This window comes from Mastigoproctus giganteus, chromosome 7 (assembly GCF_048544385.1).
Source record: "Mastigoproctus giganteus isolate SK-2022 chromosome 7, ASM4854438v1, whole genome shotgun sequence".
Lineage (NCBI taxonomy): Eukaryota > Metazoa > Arthropoda > Arachnida > Uropygi > Thelyphonidae > Mastigoproctus > Mastigoproctus giganteus.
Window position 1 is genome coordinate 27,459,062 of NC_143581.1, and position 19,419 is coordinate 27,478,480.

Sequence of the window (19,419 nt, forward strand, 5' to 3'; positions counted from 1 at the left end):
GGGAGTAATACTCTTGATTTGATTATCAGCAGTGATTCTTCATGCATTAAGAATCTGCAAATAAATGAACCACTAGGTGGCAGTGATCACAGTGTGCTGAAGTGGGATTTACTCAAAGAGGTAACTACCATTAGGGGTAAAGGGAAGGGTTGTTGCTTCCGTAAAGGCGACTACGATGGACTGAGACAGTATTTAAATTCTATACAGTGGGACCAACTGATGATGTTACCAACAGCAAATTCAAAATGGGAAGCATTCAAAGAACTTATCTTGGAAGCTACTAGGCTTTATATACCAACTAAGAAATATTGTTCAAGGTTTAGGCCAAAATGGATGTCAGATGAACTAATGAGGCATATGGCAGAGAAGAAAAATGCATGGGATACAGTACTTACAAATTAACACATGACACAGAAGCCTATGATAGATACAAGTTGATATGCAACCAAGTTACAAAGGAAGTTAGGCAGGCGAAGGCAGATTACGAGAAATCCTTGGCAAGGGATGCAAAGAAAAACAGCAAAGAATTCTTTACTTATGTAAACTCTAGAAGGAAGGGGATGAATCAGATTGGTGCACTTGATATTGATGGGTCAACTGTTGATGATCCTGTTCAGGTAGCTAACAAACTAAATGAATATTTTGCATCGACATTCACACATGAGGAGTTATTCAGCGAGGGGAATGCCAGAGGTGTATTCAACTCTAGCAGTAAGCTACAGAATCTTGAAATAACTGGGAGTAAAGTGGAGGAGAAATTGTTGAAGATAAACACAAGAAAGGCACCCGGGGTGGATGGGATCTATCCAGTTATATTAAAGGAGGCAGCAAAGGAAGTAAGCAAACCCTTAGCCATAATTATGAGAGCTTCCTTGGACTCAGGGGAGGTACCCATAGACTGGAAATGTGCAAATGTGACCCCAATTCACAAAGGAGGATCAAAGGCTGACACAAGTAATTATAGACCTGTGAGCTTAACTTCTGTTCCAGGAAAATTAATGGAGGCAATGGTTAAAGAAGCACTGCAGGATCATTTAGACAAGACTTCAGTTATAGCTCGGACACAACATGGTTTTGTTAAGGGGAAGTCTTGCCTGACCAATTTGATTGGATACTATGATGCAGTCACAAAAGAACTGGATGCAGGGAATAGCTTTGATATTATATACTTGGATCTTAGAAAGGCTTTTGATACTGTTGCACATGGAAGACTGCTACACAAATTGGAGCAGTGTGACATTGGAGGCAAATTGCTGCTATGGATAAAGGGGTGGTTGAGGGGGAGAAGACAGAGAGTGGTAATCAATGGACACTGCTCATCGTGGACTAATGTTATTAGTGGAGTCCCTCAGGGCTCAGTGTTGGGTCCATTATTGTTTTCTGTATTTATAAATGATATTGATGATGGTATATCAAGCTTAATGTCCAAGTGTGCAGACAATACAAAGGTTGGTAGGGTTGTCAAGGACACTACTGACACTATGCTGCTGCAACAGGATCTGGAAAGGTTGAGCAGATGGGCTGAGAGGTGGCAAATGAAGTTTAACATTGACAAATGTAAAGTACTACACATGGGAAACAGCAACCCCAGAGCAACATATCAACTCTGTGGTACTACACTGACTGGTAGAGAATGAAAGGGACTTGGGGGTGGTTGTGCAGGCAGATATGAAGTTCTCTGAGCACTGCAGACAGGCTGCAAGAGTAGCTCATGGAGTATTGTCAATGATATACAGGAATTTTTCCAGCAGGGATAAGGAGGTGATTATTCCCTTGTATAAGGCAATAGTCAGGCCACACCTAGAGTACTGTATACAGGTCTGGAGGCCTCATTTCAAGAAGGATGTAGAGCTGCTGGAACGAGTACAGAGAAGGGCAACAAGATTAGTGAATGGAACAAAGGGGTGCTCTTACGAAGAAAGGCTTAAGTTTTGCAAATTACAGTGTCTGGAGACTAGGCACCAGCGAGGTGATCTGATAGAGGTGTATAAAGCCTTGAATGGTTTAAGCATGCTCAATGCTGATGAGATTCTTCCTCTAGCTCAGAAAAATCACCTGAGAGGGCATAAATTCAAATTGAGGAAAGACAGATGTAGGATAGACGTGTGGAAATTTGCCTTTAGCCAGCGGGTGGTTGGTTGGTGGAACAGACTTCCATCCCTTGTTGTGGAGGTTGATAGCCTAAATAAGTTTAAGGCTCAGCTGGACAGGTATTTTGAACGAAGAGAGGGGTGAAGTGGAAGTGGGTTTTTTTTTTTTTTTTTTTTTTGGCTGATGCTGCATAAGCTTGCTGCTAATGCTAATAAGGAAGGTGCCAGGGGTGGACTGGATCTATCCAGTTACATTAAAGGAAGTAAGCAAACCCTTAGCCATAATTATGAGAGCTTCCTTGGACTCAGGGGTGGTCCTCATGGACTGGAGTCGTGCAAATGTATCACCAATTCACAAAGGGGATTCAAAAGGTGACACAAGTAACTATAGACCTGTTAGTTTAACTTGTGTTCTGGGGAAAATAATGGAGTCACTGGTTAAAGAAGTATTGCAGGATCATCTAGACAAGACTGCAGTAATAGTTAAGACACAGCATGGGTTTGTTAAAGGGAGCTCTTGTCTGACCAATTTGATTGGATACAATGATGTGGTCACAAAGGAACTGAATGTCAAAAATAATTTTGATATCATATACTTGGATTTCAGGAAAGCTTTTGATACTGTTGCACATGGAAGACTGCTATACAAATTGGAGAGGTATGGCATTAAGGGTAAGTTGCTACAATGGATAAAGGGATGGTTGAGTGGGAGACGACAGAGAGTGGTAATCAGTGGACACTGCTCTTCATGGACAAATGTTATTAGTGGAGTTTCCCAAGGTTCGGTGCTGGGCCCATTGTTGTTGGGTGTATTCATCAATGATATTGATGAATGTAAATTAGGATAAATGTCCAAGTTTGCACATGATACAAAGGTTGGCAGGGTTGTTAATGACAGTAAAGACAGTATGCTACTCCAAATGGATCTAGATAAGTTACGAAATGGGCTTAGAAGCGGCAACTTAAGTTTAACATTGACAAATGCAAAGTACTGCATATGGGTAGCAATAACCCAAGAGAAATACCAACAGTGTGGTACTGCACTTGGTCAGGCCACACCTTGAGTACTATGTACAGGTTTGGAAGCCTCATTTTAGGAAGGATGTAGAGTTCTAGAATGAGTACAGAGAAGGACAATAAGATTGGTTAGAGGAACAAAAAGGTGCGCTTACAAAGAAAGGCTTAAGTTTTGCAAGTTGCAGCATCTGGAGACTAGGTACCTGTGAGGTGATCTGATTGAGATGTATAAGGCCTTGAATGGTTTGAGCAGGCTTAATGCTAACAGGATACTTCCTCTTGCTCAGATTACGAACCTGAGGGTGCATAGATTCAAACTGAGAAAAGACAGTTGTAGAATATATGTGCAGAAATTTGTCTTTAGCCAGTGGGTAGTTGATTGGTGGAACAGACTTCCATCTTTTGTTGTGGAAGTTGATAGCCTAAATAAATTTAAGGCTGAGCTGGACGGGAATTTGGAATGAATGGAGGGGTGAAATGGGAGGTTTTGTTTTTTTTGGCTGATGCTGCATAAGCTTTCTTTCTTGCATCATATGCCTCTACTAATGCTAATACTAATTTTGTCCCATTGCTCTTTCAACACAATGGTTAATTCAATTACTGATTGCATGGGTGTTGGTCTGGCCTTAAGTTGATGGTTTAAGGTTGGAGCTCTGGGCAGGTCAATGAAACTTTTGCTTGTCAATGATTTCAAACTAAGTCACTTCAGTCTGTGTAGTAAGACACTGCGTGGTGTCCTACTACACAGACATTGCATTTTCATGCCAAAATAGAGAAGGGCCCCTCTCAAATACTGTTGCCACAGTATAGGAAGAAAGAATGCCAGTATACTCCAGGGCATTCATTGCTCTAGGAATGATGATCAGTGGTTCAAGTCCAAACCAGAAGAAACAACTGCAGATGGTGAGAGCATCTCAGCCAAACTTCATAGTTGCGAAAACACACTTTGGGAATAATATTCTAATAATAATAGCTATTAAATAATAAAACTGTGTACTGTGATTCATCACTCCATAGCACACAGCTCTTTGACATTTCAGGGACCAATTACAATATGCTTTGAACCAGACAAGTCACCACTGTTAACGATGTTTGATGTGTGTACTTCAGCTATTTCACGAAATCCAATGCTATGCAGCCCTCTATGTATTGTATTTGTACTAATAACAGTTCCTGTGGCTTCCTTGAACTGTCAGTTGCTTATTCAATGAGGAGTGATAGTATTTAAGTATTACTCTTCTGAGCACCCATTGGTCTCTTTTGGTCAATTTCTGTAGTCTGCTTATACATTTCCTGCTTGCAGTAGCACTATGACAGTTCCACTTGGTGATTATTAGTAATGGCTGCATGGTGCAAGAAAGCCTATGGCTTATATTCGAGGCTACTAGTGACGGTCGTGTTCAAAGCCGCTAAGTGGATTTTTCTTATTTATTGATTTGAAATTATTGTTTTTCTAAAACTTTTGATTTAAATTTAGTAGTATAACATTATTTTGTGATTTTCTGATTAATTTGGTGTATTTATTCTTTACTCGGCCTTGTAATTGCATAAAAGTATCGGTAAGGGTTTCCATGTGTTTCAACTCCGCTACCGTTAGTAACTTTCCCGCCTTTGTGATACGATAGTTATATACCGTACTAGATAGCGTTAGTTGAACTTCGTTAGCAGCTAAATTGTACGTTTAAATAAATACATATAACGACTTAGATTACAAATGTAATTTAATTATTTATATATTTAACATAATTAATAACATAACATAATTAATTATAATTAATTAATAAAATCATGACTCAGACCAGAGCAGCAAAGCAAAAGGCTCAAGCTAATGGAAGTGCTGTGGCTCAGAGCAGAACTGAGGGGGGCAGTTGTCCTCTGACTAACAGCCTTATAAAATGCACTGTTTGCTTGATGTTTGCAGAGCAATCGGGTACGGGACATGATACTGCCAAGGGCAGAACTGAGGGGGGCAGTTGTCCTCTGACTCACAGCCTTATAAAATGCACTGTTTGCTTGATGTTTGCAGAGCAATCGGGTACGGGACATGATACTGCCAAGGGGGATGTCTTTGTGTGTGCGCGATGCAAGGAGTGTATCGATATCAGACAACAACTCGGCGTTCTTGAGGGCCTATATGAGAGCTTGAAGGACAGGGTGGATGCCCTCGAAGAAATTAAATTGAGGGGCCCATCAAGCTCTCAGCTGCCCACATCAACGCCAGAGCTTGCACTTGGGCATCGCGTGACACAGAGACAACCCCCAAGGCAGAATGCGCTGGTCCCGAAGGAACTAGTAGTTGTTGGTGACTCTATTGTCAGGGAAACGGGGAACATGCTTTGTAAAAAAGATAGGTGGAACAGGACCAGGGTACGTCTGCCAGGGGCAAAGGTTGATGACGTTGTAGAGCGAATATCATCTTTTAAGGGCACAAAAGGTGATATAGTTGTACACGTTGGCACTAATAATATTAAGAGTAGGAGACCGGCGAGATTTACTTAACAAGTACAGGTCACTGTTGAACAAAAGCCGAGAATTAGGGTTGAATTTGAAAGTGTCTGCAATTCTGCCCAGACACGATAGGAGGGAGTATATGATGAGAGCCTTGTCGATCAATTCGGCCCTGGAAAGATTGTGCAAGGCTCAAGGGGTAGAATTTTTTTCAGCCTGGACTGTACTTGTTAACAGGAGAGATTGCTTCTACAGGGATGGGATACACTTAAATAGAAAGGGTGCAAGAATATTTGCTGATGCTATCGAGGCAGTGTTAGGTGGGTCGGAAAACTGCTAGCTTGGGGGGAGACAAAGACCAATAGATTGACAGTAGCCACTGGCAGAGGTGAAAGAGATTCTTGCACTGCTTCTATTAGAATGAGCAGAAGCCTGAAAAACAAGATGCATGGTATTTCAGAGACTGCTGGGAGCCATTGCGGTACAAGTAAACACATGGGTTGTGTTAGGGTAGCTAAGAATAGAAACAGGTGCAGGTATACTTGCGTGTACACCAATGCTAGGAGTTTAGTAAATAAATTTGATGAATTTGAGGTATTGCTCAAAACATCGAAGGCAGATATTGTTGGGATATCAGAGACGTGGTGTCACACAGATATAAGGGATGCAGAACTGCAATTTGGGGAGTACAACGTCTACAGAAAGGATAGACAGGATAGGAAGGGGGGAGGGGTTATGCTATTAGTTAAGAAACACATAAAAACCAAGGAAGTGAAGCCAGTCGACATCGCTGGACAGTTCAGTGTTGAGTCAGTTTGGTGTGACATAAACATTGGGAGATCAAAATTGAGAGTAGGAGTGTGTTATAGGCCTAATGACTCTGATGAGTATAATAAGGAACTGTACAGGGAAATAGAGTGGGCCAGTAAATCAGAGAGTCTTATAATGGGAGATTTTAATTTCCCAGATATTGACTGGGATTTGGGGGCTGGTTACTCACACACTAGCAGGGCTTTTGTGGATTTATTGGATGATTGTTTTCTACATCAGCATGTTCGGGAGGCAACTAGAGGGAGTAATACTCTTGATTTGATTATCAGCAGTGATTCTTCATGCATTAAGAATCTGCAGATAAATGAACCACTAGGTGGCAGTGATCACAGTGTGCTGAAGTGGGATTTACTCAACGAGGTAACTACCATTAGGGGTAAAGGGAAGGTTTATTGCTTCCGGAAAGGCGACTACGATGGACTGAGACGGTATTTAAATTCTATACAGTGGGACCAACTGATGATGTTACCAACAGCAAATTCAAAATGGGAAGCATTCAAAGAACTTATCTTGCAAGCTACTAGGCTTTACATACCAACTAAGAAATATTGTTCAAGGTTTAGGCCAAAATGGATGTCAGATGAACTAATGAGGCATATGGCAGAAAAGAAAAATGCATGGGATACATACAAATTAACATATGACACAGAAGCCTATGATAGATACAAGTTGATATGCAACCAAGTTACAAAGGAGGTTAGGCAGGCGAAGGCAGATTATGAGAAATCCTTGGCAAGGGATGCAAAGAAAAACAGCAAAGAGTTCTTTACTTATGTAAACTCTAGAAGGAAGGGGATGAATCAGATTGGTCCACTTGATATTGATGGGTCAACTGTTGATGATCCTGATCAGGTAGCTAACAAACTAAATGAATATTTTGCATCGACATTCACACATGAGGAGTTATTCAGCGAGGGGAATGCCAGAGGTGTATTCAACTCTAGCAGTAAGCTACAGAATCTTGAAATAACTGGGAGTAAAGTGGAGGAGAAATTGTTGAAGATAAACACAAGAAAGGCACCCGGGGTGGATGGGATCTATCCAGTTATATTAAAGGAGGCAGCAAAGGAAGTAAGCAAACCCTTAGCCATAATTATGAGAGCTTCCTTGGACTCAGGGGAGGTACCCATAGACTGGAAATGTGCAAATGTGACCCCAATTCACAAAGGAGGATCAAAGGCTGACACAAGTAATTATGGACCTGTGAGCTTAACTTCTGTTCCAGGAAAATTAATGGAGTCACTGGTTAAAGAAGCACTGCAGGATCATTTAGACAAGACTTCAGTTATAGCTCAGACACAGCATGGTTTTGTTAAGGGGAAGTCTTGCTGACCAACTTGATTGGATACTATGATGCAGTCACAAAAGAACTGGATGCAGGGAATAACTTTTATATTATATACTTGGATCTTAGAAAGGCTTTTGATACTGTTGCACATGGAAGACTGCTACACAAATTGGAGCAGTGTGACATTGGAGGCAAATTGCTGCTATGGATAAAGGGGTGGTTGAGGGGGAGAAGACAGAGAGTGGTAATCAATGGACACTGCTCATCGTGGACTAATGTTATTAGTGGAGTCCCTCAGGGCTCAGTGTTGTGTCCATTATTGTTTTCTGTATTTATAAATGATATTGATGATGGTATATCGGGCTTAATGTCCAAGTTTGGAGACGATACAAAGGTTGGCAGGGTTGTCAAGGACACTACTGACACTATGCTGCTGCAACAGGATCTGGAAAGGTTGAGCAGATGGGCTGAGAGGTGGCAAATGAAGTTTAACATTGACAAATGTAAAGTACTACACATGGGAAACAGCAACCCCAGAGCAACGTATCAACTCTGTGGTACTACACTGACAGTGGTAGAGAATGAAAGGGACTTGGGAGTGGTTGTGCAGGCAGATATGAAGTTCTCTGAGCAGTGCAGACGGGCAGCAAGAGTAGCTCATGGAGTATTGTCAATGATATACAGGAATTTTTCTAGCAGGGATAAGGAGGTGATTATTCCCTTGTATAAGGCGATGGTCAGGCCACACCTAGAGTACTGTATACAGGTCTGGAGGCCTCATTTCAAGAAGGATGTAGAGCTGCTGGAACGAGTACAGAGAAGGGCAACAAGATTAGTGAATGGAACAAAGGGGTGCTCTTACGAAGAAAGGCTTAAGCTTTGCAAATTACAGTGTCTGGAGACTAGGCACCAGCGAGGTGATCTGATAGAGGTGTATAAAGCCTTGAATGGTTTAAGCATGCTCAATGCTGATGAGATTCTTCCTCTAGCTCAGAAAAATCACCTGAGAGGGCATAAATTCAAATTGAGGAAAGACAGATGTAGGATAGACGTGCGGAAATTTGCCTTTAGCCAGCGGGTGGTTGGTTGGTGGAACAGACTTCCATCCCTTGTGGTGGAGGTTGATAGCCTAAATAAGTTTAAGGCTCAGCTGGACAGGTATTTTGAACGAACAGAGGGGTGAAGTGGAAGTGGGTTTTTTTTTTTTGGCTGATGCTGCATAAGCTTGCTTTCTTGCATCAAATGCCTCTACTAATGCTAATGCTGCACCAGCCAAAAAAAAAAAAAAAAAAAAAAAAAAATCCGAACAAAACAATGATAAAAACAAAAAAATAAAAATAAATAAATAATAATTATTAATAAAAAAAAAAGGAAATTAAACCTATCATCCCATGCGCTTCCCTTACCCGAAAGTACTATCCAGATGACCTTTGAATTTCCCCAAACTGTCGGCCTCTACCACCCACGAAGGCAACTTATTCCAGTAATTTATAACTCGCTGGCTAAAATAAAACTTCCTGCAGTCCAATCTAAACATTTCCCCCCGTAACTTGAATTTATGTCCCCTAGTTCTAGCATCATTTATAATCTTGAAAATTTCTTCGTCCTCATTCATTTTACTGATGCCCCTCAGAGCCTTAAACACCTCAATCAAATCTCCTCTAAGGTGTCTAGTTTCCAAACTCTGCAACCCACATATTCGAAGTCTTTCTTCATAAGGACGCCCTTTTGCCGATCTCACCAGGCGAGTTACCCGTCTTTGCACCCTTTCAAGAAGCTCGATGTCTTTCTTTAGGTGCGGTCTCCATACTTGAACACAGTATTCCAAGTGTGGTCTAACATGTCAATCTCTAGGGTGTTGCAACTTTGTTACAATGGCATGATTGATTGCAAAGCATCCTACAATGACTCCCCAATGGAAGTCACTAAACCCAATGCCTCAAGCCCATCTATTAGTATTAGCATTAGTTGAAGCATATGACGCAAGAAAGCAAGCTTACACAGCATCAACCAAAAAAAACAAAAAAAAACACAACCTCTTCCCATTTTGCCCATCCAGTCACTACAAATGTTTGTCTAGTTCAGCCTTAAATCTATTTAAGCTATCAACTTCCACAACAACAGATGGAATTCTGTTCAGGCAATCAACTACCCGCTGGCTAAAGGCAAATTTCTGCACATCTATTCTACAACTGTCTTTCCTGAATGGCGCTTCCATAGCCAAGTGGGAAGACGCAGCAGTGCGTAGCACACGCTTCTTGATTACACCGGGGTTTGAGCCCGTCACCACCAAATACGGAAGATGCGGAAAGGTCGGGGAATGACCACCGCATATCCCGGAGCAATATGGCCTTAGTTGCTAAATGCTCCTAAAAACCAAATAACAAACAAACAACTTTCCTCAATTTGAATATATGCCCCCTCAGGTTATTAGTCTGAGCAAATGGAAGTATCCTATCAGCATTGAGCTTGCTCAAACCATTCAAAGCCTTATACACCTCAATCAGATCACCTCACAGGTGCATACTCTCCAGATGCTGCAACTTGCAGAACTTAAGTCTTTCTTTGTAAGTGCACCCCTTTGTTCCTCTCACCATTCTTGTTGCCCTTCTCTGCACTCGTTCCAGCTTTCCTGAAATCCAAGTATATGATATCAAAATTATTTTTTGCATCCAGTTCCTTTGTGACCACATCATAGTATCCAATCAAATTGGACAGACAAGACTTCCACTTAACAAACCCATGCTGTCTGAACTATTACTGCAGTCTTGTCTAGGTGATGCTGTATCATCTCTTTAACCAGTGACTGCATTATTTTCCCTGGAACAGAAGTTAAACTAACAGGCCTATAATTTTTGCGTCACCCTTTGAACCCCCCTTTATGAATTGGGGATACATTTGCACATCTCCAGTCCATGGAGACCTCCTCTGATTCTAAGGATGCTCTAATAATTATGGCTAAGGGTTTGCTTGCTAACTTCCCTCACTGCCTCCTTCAATATAACTGGATAGATTCCAGCCACTCCAGGTGCCTTTTTTATGTTTAATTTCAACATTTTCTCCTCCACTTTGCTCTCAGTTATTACAAAATCACTTAGCTCCCTGTTAGAGTTTGATAAACTTCTGGCATTCCCCTCATTGAATAACTCCTTATGTGTGAATGTAGATGCAAAATACTTATTCAGTTTATCAGCTACTTGAGCAAGATCATCAATAGTCAAACCATATATTGGTCCATTTGTTAAGTGGACCAATCTTATTCATCCCCTTCCTTCTAGAGTTCACAGTTTACTGGTTTTCTTCGCATCCTTTGCCAAAGATTTCTCATAATCTGCCTTTGCCTGCCTAACCTCCTTTGTGACTTGATTACAGACAAGCTTATATCTGCCATAGGATTCTGTGTCACCTGATAGTTTATATGCATCCCATGCATTTTTCTTCTCTGCCAGGAGCCTTGTTAATTCATCTGACATCCATTTATGCCTGAATCTTGAACAGTATTTCTTAGGTGGTATAAAAAGCCTAGTAGCCTCTAAGATTAGGTCCCCGAAGGCTTCCTATTTAGAATTCGTTGTTGGCAACATCATCAGTTGATCCCACTGTACAGAATTTAAAAACTGTCTGAGATCACTATGGTTACCTTTACGAAAGCAAAAACCCTTCCCTTTACCTTTGATGGTAGTTACAACTTTAAGTAAATCCTACATCAGTACACCGAGATCACTGCCACCTAGTGGTTCTTTTATCTGCAGATTCTTAATGCATGAAGAATCATTGCTAATAATCAGATCAAGAGTATTACTCCCTTTGGTTGCCTCTGAAACATGCTGCTGTAGAAAACAGTCATCCAATAACTCGACAAAAGTCTTGCTAGCATGCGAGTGACCAACCCACAACTTCCAGTCAATATCTAGAAAGTTAAAACCTTCCATTACAAGATATTCTGATTTAATGGCCCACTTTATTACTCTGCACAACTTTTTGTTGTACTCATCAGAGACAATTAGGCCTATAACACACTCCTAATCTCATTTTCCCTTTCTCAGTGTTTATGTCAACACCAAACAGACTCAACATTGCACTGCCTACCCATGTCAACTGGATGCACTTCTTTGATTTTATGTGTTTCTTAAACAACTGCATAACCCCTCCTCCTTTCCTACCCTGTCTATCCTTTCTGTACTTATTGTACTCACCAAATTCCAATTCTGCATTGCTTATATCTGTGTGATACCATGTCTCTGATATCCCAACGATATCTGGCTTTGATGCCTTGATCAGCACTTCTAATTCATCAAATTTATTTACTATGCTTCTAGCATTGGTGTACATTCAAATATACATGCACCTGTTCTTACTCTTAGTTACCCTAACACAGCCCATATATTTACTTGTTCCATGATGACTCCCAGCTGCTCTTGATATCCCTAGCAACTTGCTCTCTAGGCTGCTACTCATTACAATAGAAGCAGTACAAGAATCACTTTTGCCTCTGCCTGTGGCTACTGTTAATCTTTTAGTCTGTGAATTCCCCCAAGCTAGCAGTTTTTTGACCCACCTAACACTGCCTTGATAGCATCAGCAAATATTCTTGCACCCTTTCTATTTAAGTGTATCCCATCCCTGTAGAAGCAGTCTCTCCTGCTAGCAAGCACAGACTACGCTGAAAAAAAAATTCTATCCTGTGAGCCTTGCACAATCTCTCCAGGGTTGAACTGATTGACAAGGCGCTCATCATATACTCCCTTCTATCGTGTCTGGGTAGAATTGCAAACACTTTTAAAATTTAACTAACTCACAACTTGTTTTCAGCATTGACCTGTACTTGTTAAGTAAATCTACAGATCTCTTACTCTTAAAGTCATTAGTACCAACATGTACAACAATATCACCTTTTTTTCCCTTAAAAAGATGATATCTGCCCTACAACGTCATCAACTTTCGCCCCTGGCAGACATACCCTATGATTGCATTTGCTTTTATATCTATTCCTGACACAGGGATAATGAGTATTGTTAATTTTTTCCAAATCACAGGAGGTTCCCAGATACTTTCCAGATGATTCTTTGAATATATATATATTAAAGTAAAAATAAAATAAACAAATGCCAGTAAGCATGACAAACCAGTAGAGCAAAAAGTAAAATAAATCCATAAGTAATATAATAAAAGGAGGGTGGGTGGGATCAAGATAAAGGGCATTGCAGAAGGAATGCTTCTAAAATAATTTAGGAAAAGCAATTAATAGAATACCAAATAATGAAAATTTTAGAATAAGCTAATTAGTATTGAAATTTAGTGGCACCCGGAAGACAGCACCAGGTCCAAATTATGTGAAATATCACTAAAAACAACACTTGACCAACAAAATGAAAACAAATAAAATAGATTGCCCATTATATATTATGGCCCATTTTGGCAGAGGATCGCAAGGACAATAATGGTCAAGGAATCGCTGCATTTCGAACATTAGCCAAATCCATGCATTGTCGAACCGATACGCAGATCGAACCATAAATGCAATGGATTTGAATAATGGTGGCCTTTACGCAGTGAAAAATTATTATTATTATTAGCCATGTGGTGCAAGGAAGCCTGAAGCTTATGCTGCACTGGCCAAAAAAAAATTTCCAAATTACTCAGAGAGAGAGAGAGAGAGAGAGAGAGAGAGAGAGAGAGAGAGAGAGAGCGAAGTAGTAAGGAATCACCAAGAAAGAGAAGAATGATGATATCCAGCTCAGGACCCTGGGTGTGCCAAGCCCATACTCACTAGATGTGAGCCCCTGGGGTTACTTTTTATAACAGAACAGATCCTAGCACTCACACAGTGACATCATACCACTGACAAAGTCACTGTTAAATTAGAATATATATACAGAAAAAAATTCAGGCTATAGATTTTGCAGTACTAATTTCCTACTACTGTATTCTATTTTTGTTTTTCTATCTTCTTGAATATTTATTTAACATATATATGTTTATTCTTGAATATTTAATTCACACACACACACACACACACACACACACACCTCTATACTTTTATAATCACTTTTGGTTTACCAATATGTCATATATGCATTATGATAATTCTTTATTAATTTTTATTCAGTTATAATTTCTTAGTATACTGTTCATTCAATCATAATTTTTTAACATGCAATCCACATAGTTCTTCAAATTCTTTATACTTTTATTCTTACTCCTTATTCTTCCTTCTATCCTATATTTCTGGAACAACCAGTGCACCTAAGAACATGATCATGTTTCATACATCTATAATATGTATGACTACGTTCTTCTTCAGCAGCTTTGCACTGGTAGATGTAACTTTCATAACCACTTTTATACTCATATTTCTTCATCCTCTCAGGTAGTGTTACATCTACCAGTGCAGCTTTGCACTGGTAGATGTAACATACATCACTCTAAACCTATATTTCTTTTTAACTTACTTCATAATATATCATCTCAATCTGCTTCACTGAGATGATTTATAAAGCATCATTGAGGATTTTTTTTCATGAAGTAAAACAAGACTCAGTTTTTTCAAAAGTCTTCAGGTTAATCTGAAATATTATTCTTTAATTCTTTCTCCATTCCGTATGTTTTTGTATTATGCCTTTCACACTGCGAAATATCTGCTGTCTATGAAGTACCATGCAATCCTGGTAATTAGGCTTATCGTAATTCTAGATTTTATGGTTATGTGGGTTTTTCGATGTAAAGTGCCACTGATTTCTTCTAATTCAAGAGTCAAAAACTATATAGTTTCAAAATACTATTATCAGTCAATCAGTATCCATTTAGTTAGTCAAGTCAAGTACAGTGATTCTGTTGCAAGCAGTAGGGTCAAGATAACAAAGTTTGCCAACTAGATTTTTACCAAAGTGGGTGCAAGGTAACACTCTGGTATAAGAGCATAAACTATATGAAGACAGCAAAAAAAAAAAAAAAAGCCACCGGGCATCCATGGAATAGTAATCATGGCATGTGATGCAAGAAAACAAGCATATGAGCTTATGCAGCATCAGCCAAAAAAAAAAAAAAAAAAAATCACACCATTCCCTCCAAATGCCTGTCCAGTTCCTCCTTAAATTTATTCAACTTATCAACTTCCACAACGACAGATGGAAGTTTGTTCCAGCAATTAACCACCCGCTGGCTAAAGGCAAATTTCCGCACATCAATTCTACAGCTGTTTTTCCTCAATTTGAATTTATGATCCCTTAGGTTTGTAATCTGAACAAGTGGAAGAATCCCATCAGAATTCAGCGTGTTCAACCCATTCAAGGCCTTATACACCTCAATTAGATCACCTCACAAGTGCCTAATCTCCAGCCGCTGCAATTTGCAGAACTTAAGCCTCTCTTGGTAAGAGGATCCCTTCCATGCTGCCATTCTGTGAATGGCAGCATGGGCTTAAAAAAAAGGTACACAGGACTAAAAAAAAGTAGTAAAACATTGAAGCAATATAAAATAAAATTGAATGCTGATGTAGATTTTTTTATTATTATTATTATTATTGGCTATATGGTGCAAGGAAGCCTGAAGCTTATGCTGCACCATAGATATGAGGATACAGTTTACTTTAGAGAAGTAATGGGATAGACAAGTGTATCTGTATATCTTATAGACTGAACTATAAGATATATGCAATATTTGATCATAATCCTGCTCGTGTACAAATTTTTAGATTAGAATTATTTTAAATTTCTCTTGTGTAACACTGATTTTGCATATACATATCTGCAATAAAGTGTAAAAAATGATATCAATATATCAATTAATTATAAATATAATTGCTCACCACTGGTATTAATCATAAATGGGACTAGGTCCTAAACTAAACTTCAAAAATATAATAGTACAAGCTTACTGGCAATTTAACTTGAAAAATCTTAAGTCAAATCTTAGTCTGAATTGATAGTTCTTTGAATACTGCTCATTCAAACAAATTAAGTATAGGATTTTTCAAAAAATGAAAGAGCTTCCTACCTAAAATATTTCAGAGATAAGCTATATGACTGAAAAGTCAAAATAAGTCCTGAATTTTTTCCTGAATATATATATATATATATATATATATATTGATTCAAGAGCTTCCCCCAAATGAAAAACATGTTCACACCTCTACTGATGTCTATAAGGCAATTCTGAAGAAGCATAACTGCATTACTTTGGAAAGCAAAGCAATATGCCTTTCAGTATATTACATATGTAGTGAATGACAATGCAAAAACCTGGCCAGCACATACAGAAAATCTAGATGATGTCATATAATTAATGTAAATGGCATTAGCTATCATTTGAATAAAGCATGAAATGTGATTAAATGAAACCTGAAAGAATATTTACAGATAGCGGTGATAAGTTTAAAGAAAGGATGGTTAAAAAATATACAGACAGGGGAAATACTAAGGGGAAATGATAAAGGGGAAATAATGCTCTAATAAAAGGTTTATTATAGCTTATATTATTAGTATGAGTAGATAGATAAATATGGTGACAGTTTTAATAACCTGCAAAACAACGTTAGATGTAATTTTTTCACATTAACTTAACTTTCATTCAGTTTGAAAAGTATGATAACGTACTTAAAATACCTCAATCTACAACCATACAACTCTTGAAACCAAATTGAGCAGTGAATAAAGAAGCTGTCCTAAAAAATTAATTCTGTATAAGTGATAAAAATAGTTATTTATAAAAAAAAAAAAAAAAAGTACTGGCATCAGAAGCCTTCTATGTGTTAATGTCTAGGAAACTGCTATTTACTTCATCCACTATAAGCAAAGAAACACCTAATTTTAAAAATGGTGCAATTTTAATATCAATTATCACCTGTTTTTCTAGTTTAATTTCCTTTTAACTAAAATTTGTTGATATTTTAGTGGCTACTACTAATGCCATTTTGCATATAAAAATTTAATATCAAAAATTGAAATAGAGGCTAACACTTATATTTAAATAATTAAATTCCAGCAATATAATAAACAAGCTTACTGAAGGATAGTCGAAGTCTGGAGAACTTGCAACATCTTGTATGTAGTCAACTCGCCACTGATTTTCTGGATTTTCTAGTGGAACAAGTGGAACTAAAGTGCTCATAGCTCCTGTTATTGTCTGAAATAAACCAGTGATTCAATTCAGTACTTGTGAACTTCTTTTCTTTCTTTTTTTCTTTTGTGAATATAAAGCATGCCACCACTATTAAAATCGTTTTGTAGTACAAACTTTCATTTGAAAATAATAAAAAAAAATTTATGGAATGGTTGCTTTAGAATATTCACAATTTATAGTATCTCAGTTGACAGTTAAAAGAAATTAAATTAATTTATTTTAAACAAATTAAATATCCAATTAAATAAATTAAATTAAATAATTTAATCTGAACTTTATTTTAAATCATATACAAATTAAAAATTATTTTTCTGATATAATTATAAATTAACTTTAAATAGGCATGTAATTCAATTCAAACAAGTATTTAATTTTTGTAATCACCAGTGTAACTGAAATTGTCATCACAAAGGTTTAAGGCAGGGTCACAAATTCTTATAGTTATAGGCCACACCAGTACTTATCACAGACCACATTAATATGCACACAGCCCACATCAGTACTTCTCACAGACTACATTAATATAAGAAGAAGGTGCAGTGGGAAAAAGTTTTTAAAATAATTTAAAAAAATTGCAACAATAAGTGCTAAACTGCAATGAAGTCCAAAAAAATCCAAGAACATAGATGCCCTCAGAGATAAATTTTAGATAAGTGTCAGGAGAATGTTGCACCAGTATCAAGTTGTTTCCATATGAAGTCTAATTTGTTTACAGTCCAAACCTACATTAGGAAACAGATTTTGCCACTGCTCAGCCACACTAATCATCTCTGAAGACAATGTCATGGCACCACTCTTCACAACCAATGAGGCCAAGACTCACTCCAATTTAAATGGTCACATCAGCAAACAGAATTTCCACGGGCCAAAGAATTTAGAATGTTAATTCACATTAAGAGAATGGAGGTGGATCTTGTATTGGCTACCACTGCAGTACTTTTGAATGTTATATTTTCTAAAGTTGATTTATGGTATCTAAATTTAATAATTCTTGGATCACTAAGCTGGACTATATTTTATAATTATAATAAAATTACTGGGAGGGCTGTAGAAAATTAATTGGTGGGCTATACATTTGAGACACCATATCTAAGATCATGAAGATATAATTAGATAGATAAGTTTTTTATGGAGTTAACATGTCCTTATATGGACATAAGTTATGTCATTCAAACTAATACCATTTATATCTCTTTAATCTTCTTTTATATTCCAAAAAGCATAATTCCTTAGTCATTGGAAAAGCAACTACAGTATTTAAACTAGTTATACAATAAAGTATGGTAGAAATCTTATTTGCTATGTATTGATACTAAAAAAGCCAATAAAAGCAATTTCAAATTTTACACACAGTGGGACATCGATTTCATGAATGTGGATTATCTGAAATACTGATTACCTGAACAAATTAAGGAAATAGCATACAGCATCATATACATTCATCACACTGTGCATATATACATTTATTTTATAACACTTAAAATATTTTCATAATAAAAAAAATTAAATTACAATTAATAAGTAGGCTGAACTTGCTCTTATTTAGCAAAATCAGATAGCATAACCCAAATGGGAAGTTTTTATTCTCTTTTAAGACAAGTGACATACTATTTTTGAAACGTATATAGGAAGCCAGGTTTGCAGCTTGTGCAAGTTATACGGTTGTATGCTTTCTTGGGGCAGGAACATGTTTGCCAATTCTCAGAATTCTGATTATGTGGAATTCATGCACACAATGAGAAATTGTCTCTTTTGGTAACTTGCATTACAATAATGCATTCAGTGTTATGAACATAAACAGTATGTTTATATTCTCTTTCAGTATTTTTTGAATTTGTTAAAAATACCATATATTTTAAGCAAGAACTCCACATACTATAATCTATTATATACTTAAAAAGTTGAGTGAAATTCACTGTTTCACATCCACTGTATTACAAAAATGTCCAAGAAGTGTGTGTGTGTGTGTGTGTGTGTGTGTGTGTGTGTGTGTGTGTGTGTGCGCGCGCGCGCAGGTGCAGTAATAGCCATTAATGACAAAATTTATAATACTGAAAAACAAGAAAGGTATTAATCACATGCTCTATCAAATTCATTCTCAATTAAGCATTTTTTTTATGAAACTGAAATGTCTTCACTTACCAAAATTGCATCTCTAATATTTTTCTTAATGTCTTCTATCTTTTGCTTTCTTTCTCTTAATAAAAAAAAAGAAAAAAAAAAAAAATAAGATGAAAAGCGACCAATTAATACATAATATATTAATAAGTAGTTGTTAATATATCAGCTATCATGAAAAAAACTTTTATTAGAGTTACTGTCACCACTAAAACAAAAAAGGGGAATAGGCCTATATTAAATTGGAATACCACATATTATATTTAATAACTGCATAATAAAAGCAAAGAACAGTTATTTAGAGACTGTATATGTGATGGCATAATTTAATTAATAGAAAAGATAATTTCTGACATTCAAAATTGTTCAAGAATCCAGTATTTTGTTTCAGAATTTAACAGAAGAATGCAGAACTCATTCAGTGTTATAATGCCACTGAAAAGTTTGCAGCATTGCATGTATAAAGCACATGAAAAGTTCAAATATATATTTTTTTTTCTGTCAAAC

General features: G+C 37.5%; 1 protein-coding gene across 2 annotated transcripts in view; it reads right to left on the bottom strand.

Moving 5' to 3' along the window:
- The window catches only part of LOC150082751 (guanine nucleotide-binding protein G(s) subunit alpha-like), a 200,567-nt gene that overhangs the window by 115,919 nt on the left and 65,229 nt on the right, over positions 1-19,419 (bottom strand). For both annotated transcript variants that reach the window (XM_090376807.1, XM_090376806.1), the window contains exons 3-4: positions 18,937-18,991; positions 16,678-16,797 (exon numbers count right to left, since the gene is read on the bottom strand). In XM_090376807.1, coding sequence (XP_090232933.1) covers positions 16,678-16,797; positions 18,937-18,991 — 175 coding nt within the window. The remainder of the gene's footprint in view (positions 1-16,677; positions 16,798-18,936; positions 18,992-19,419) is intronic.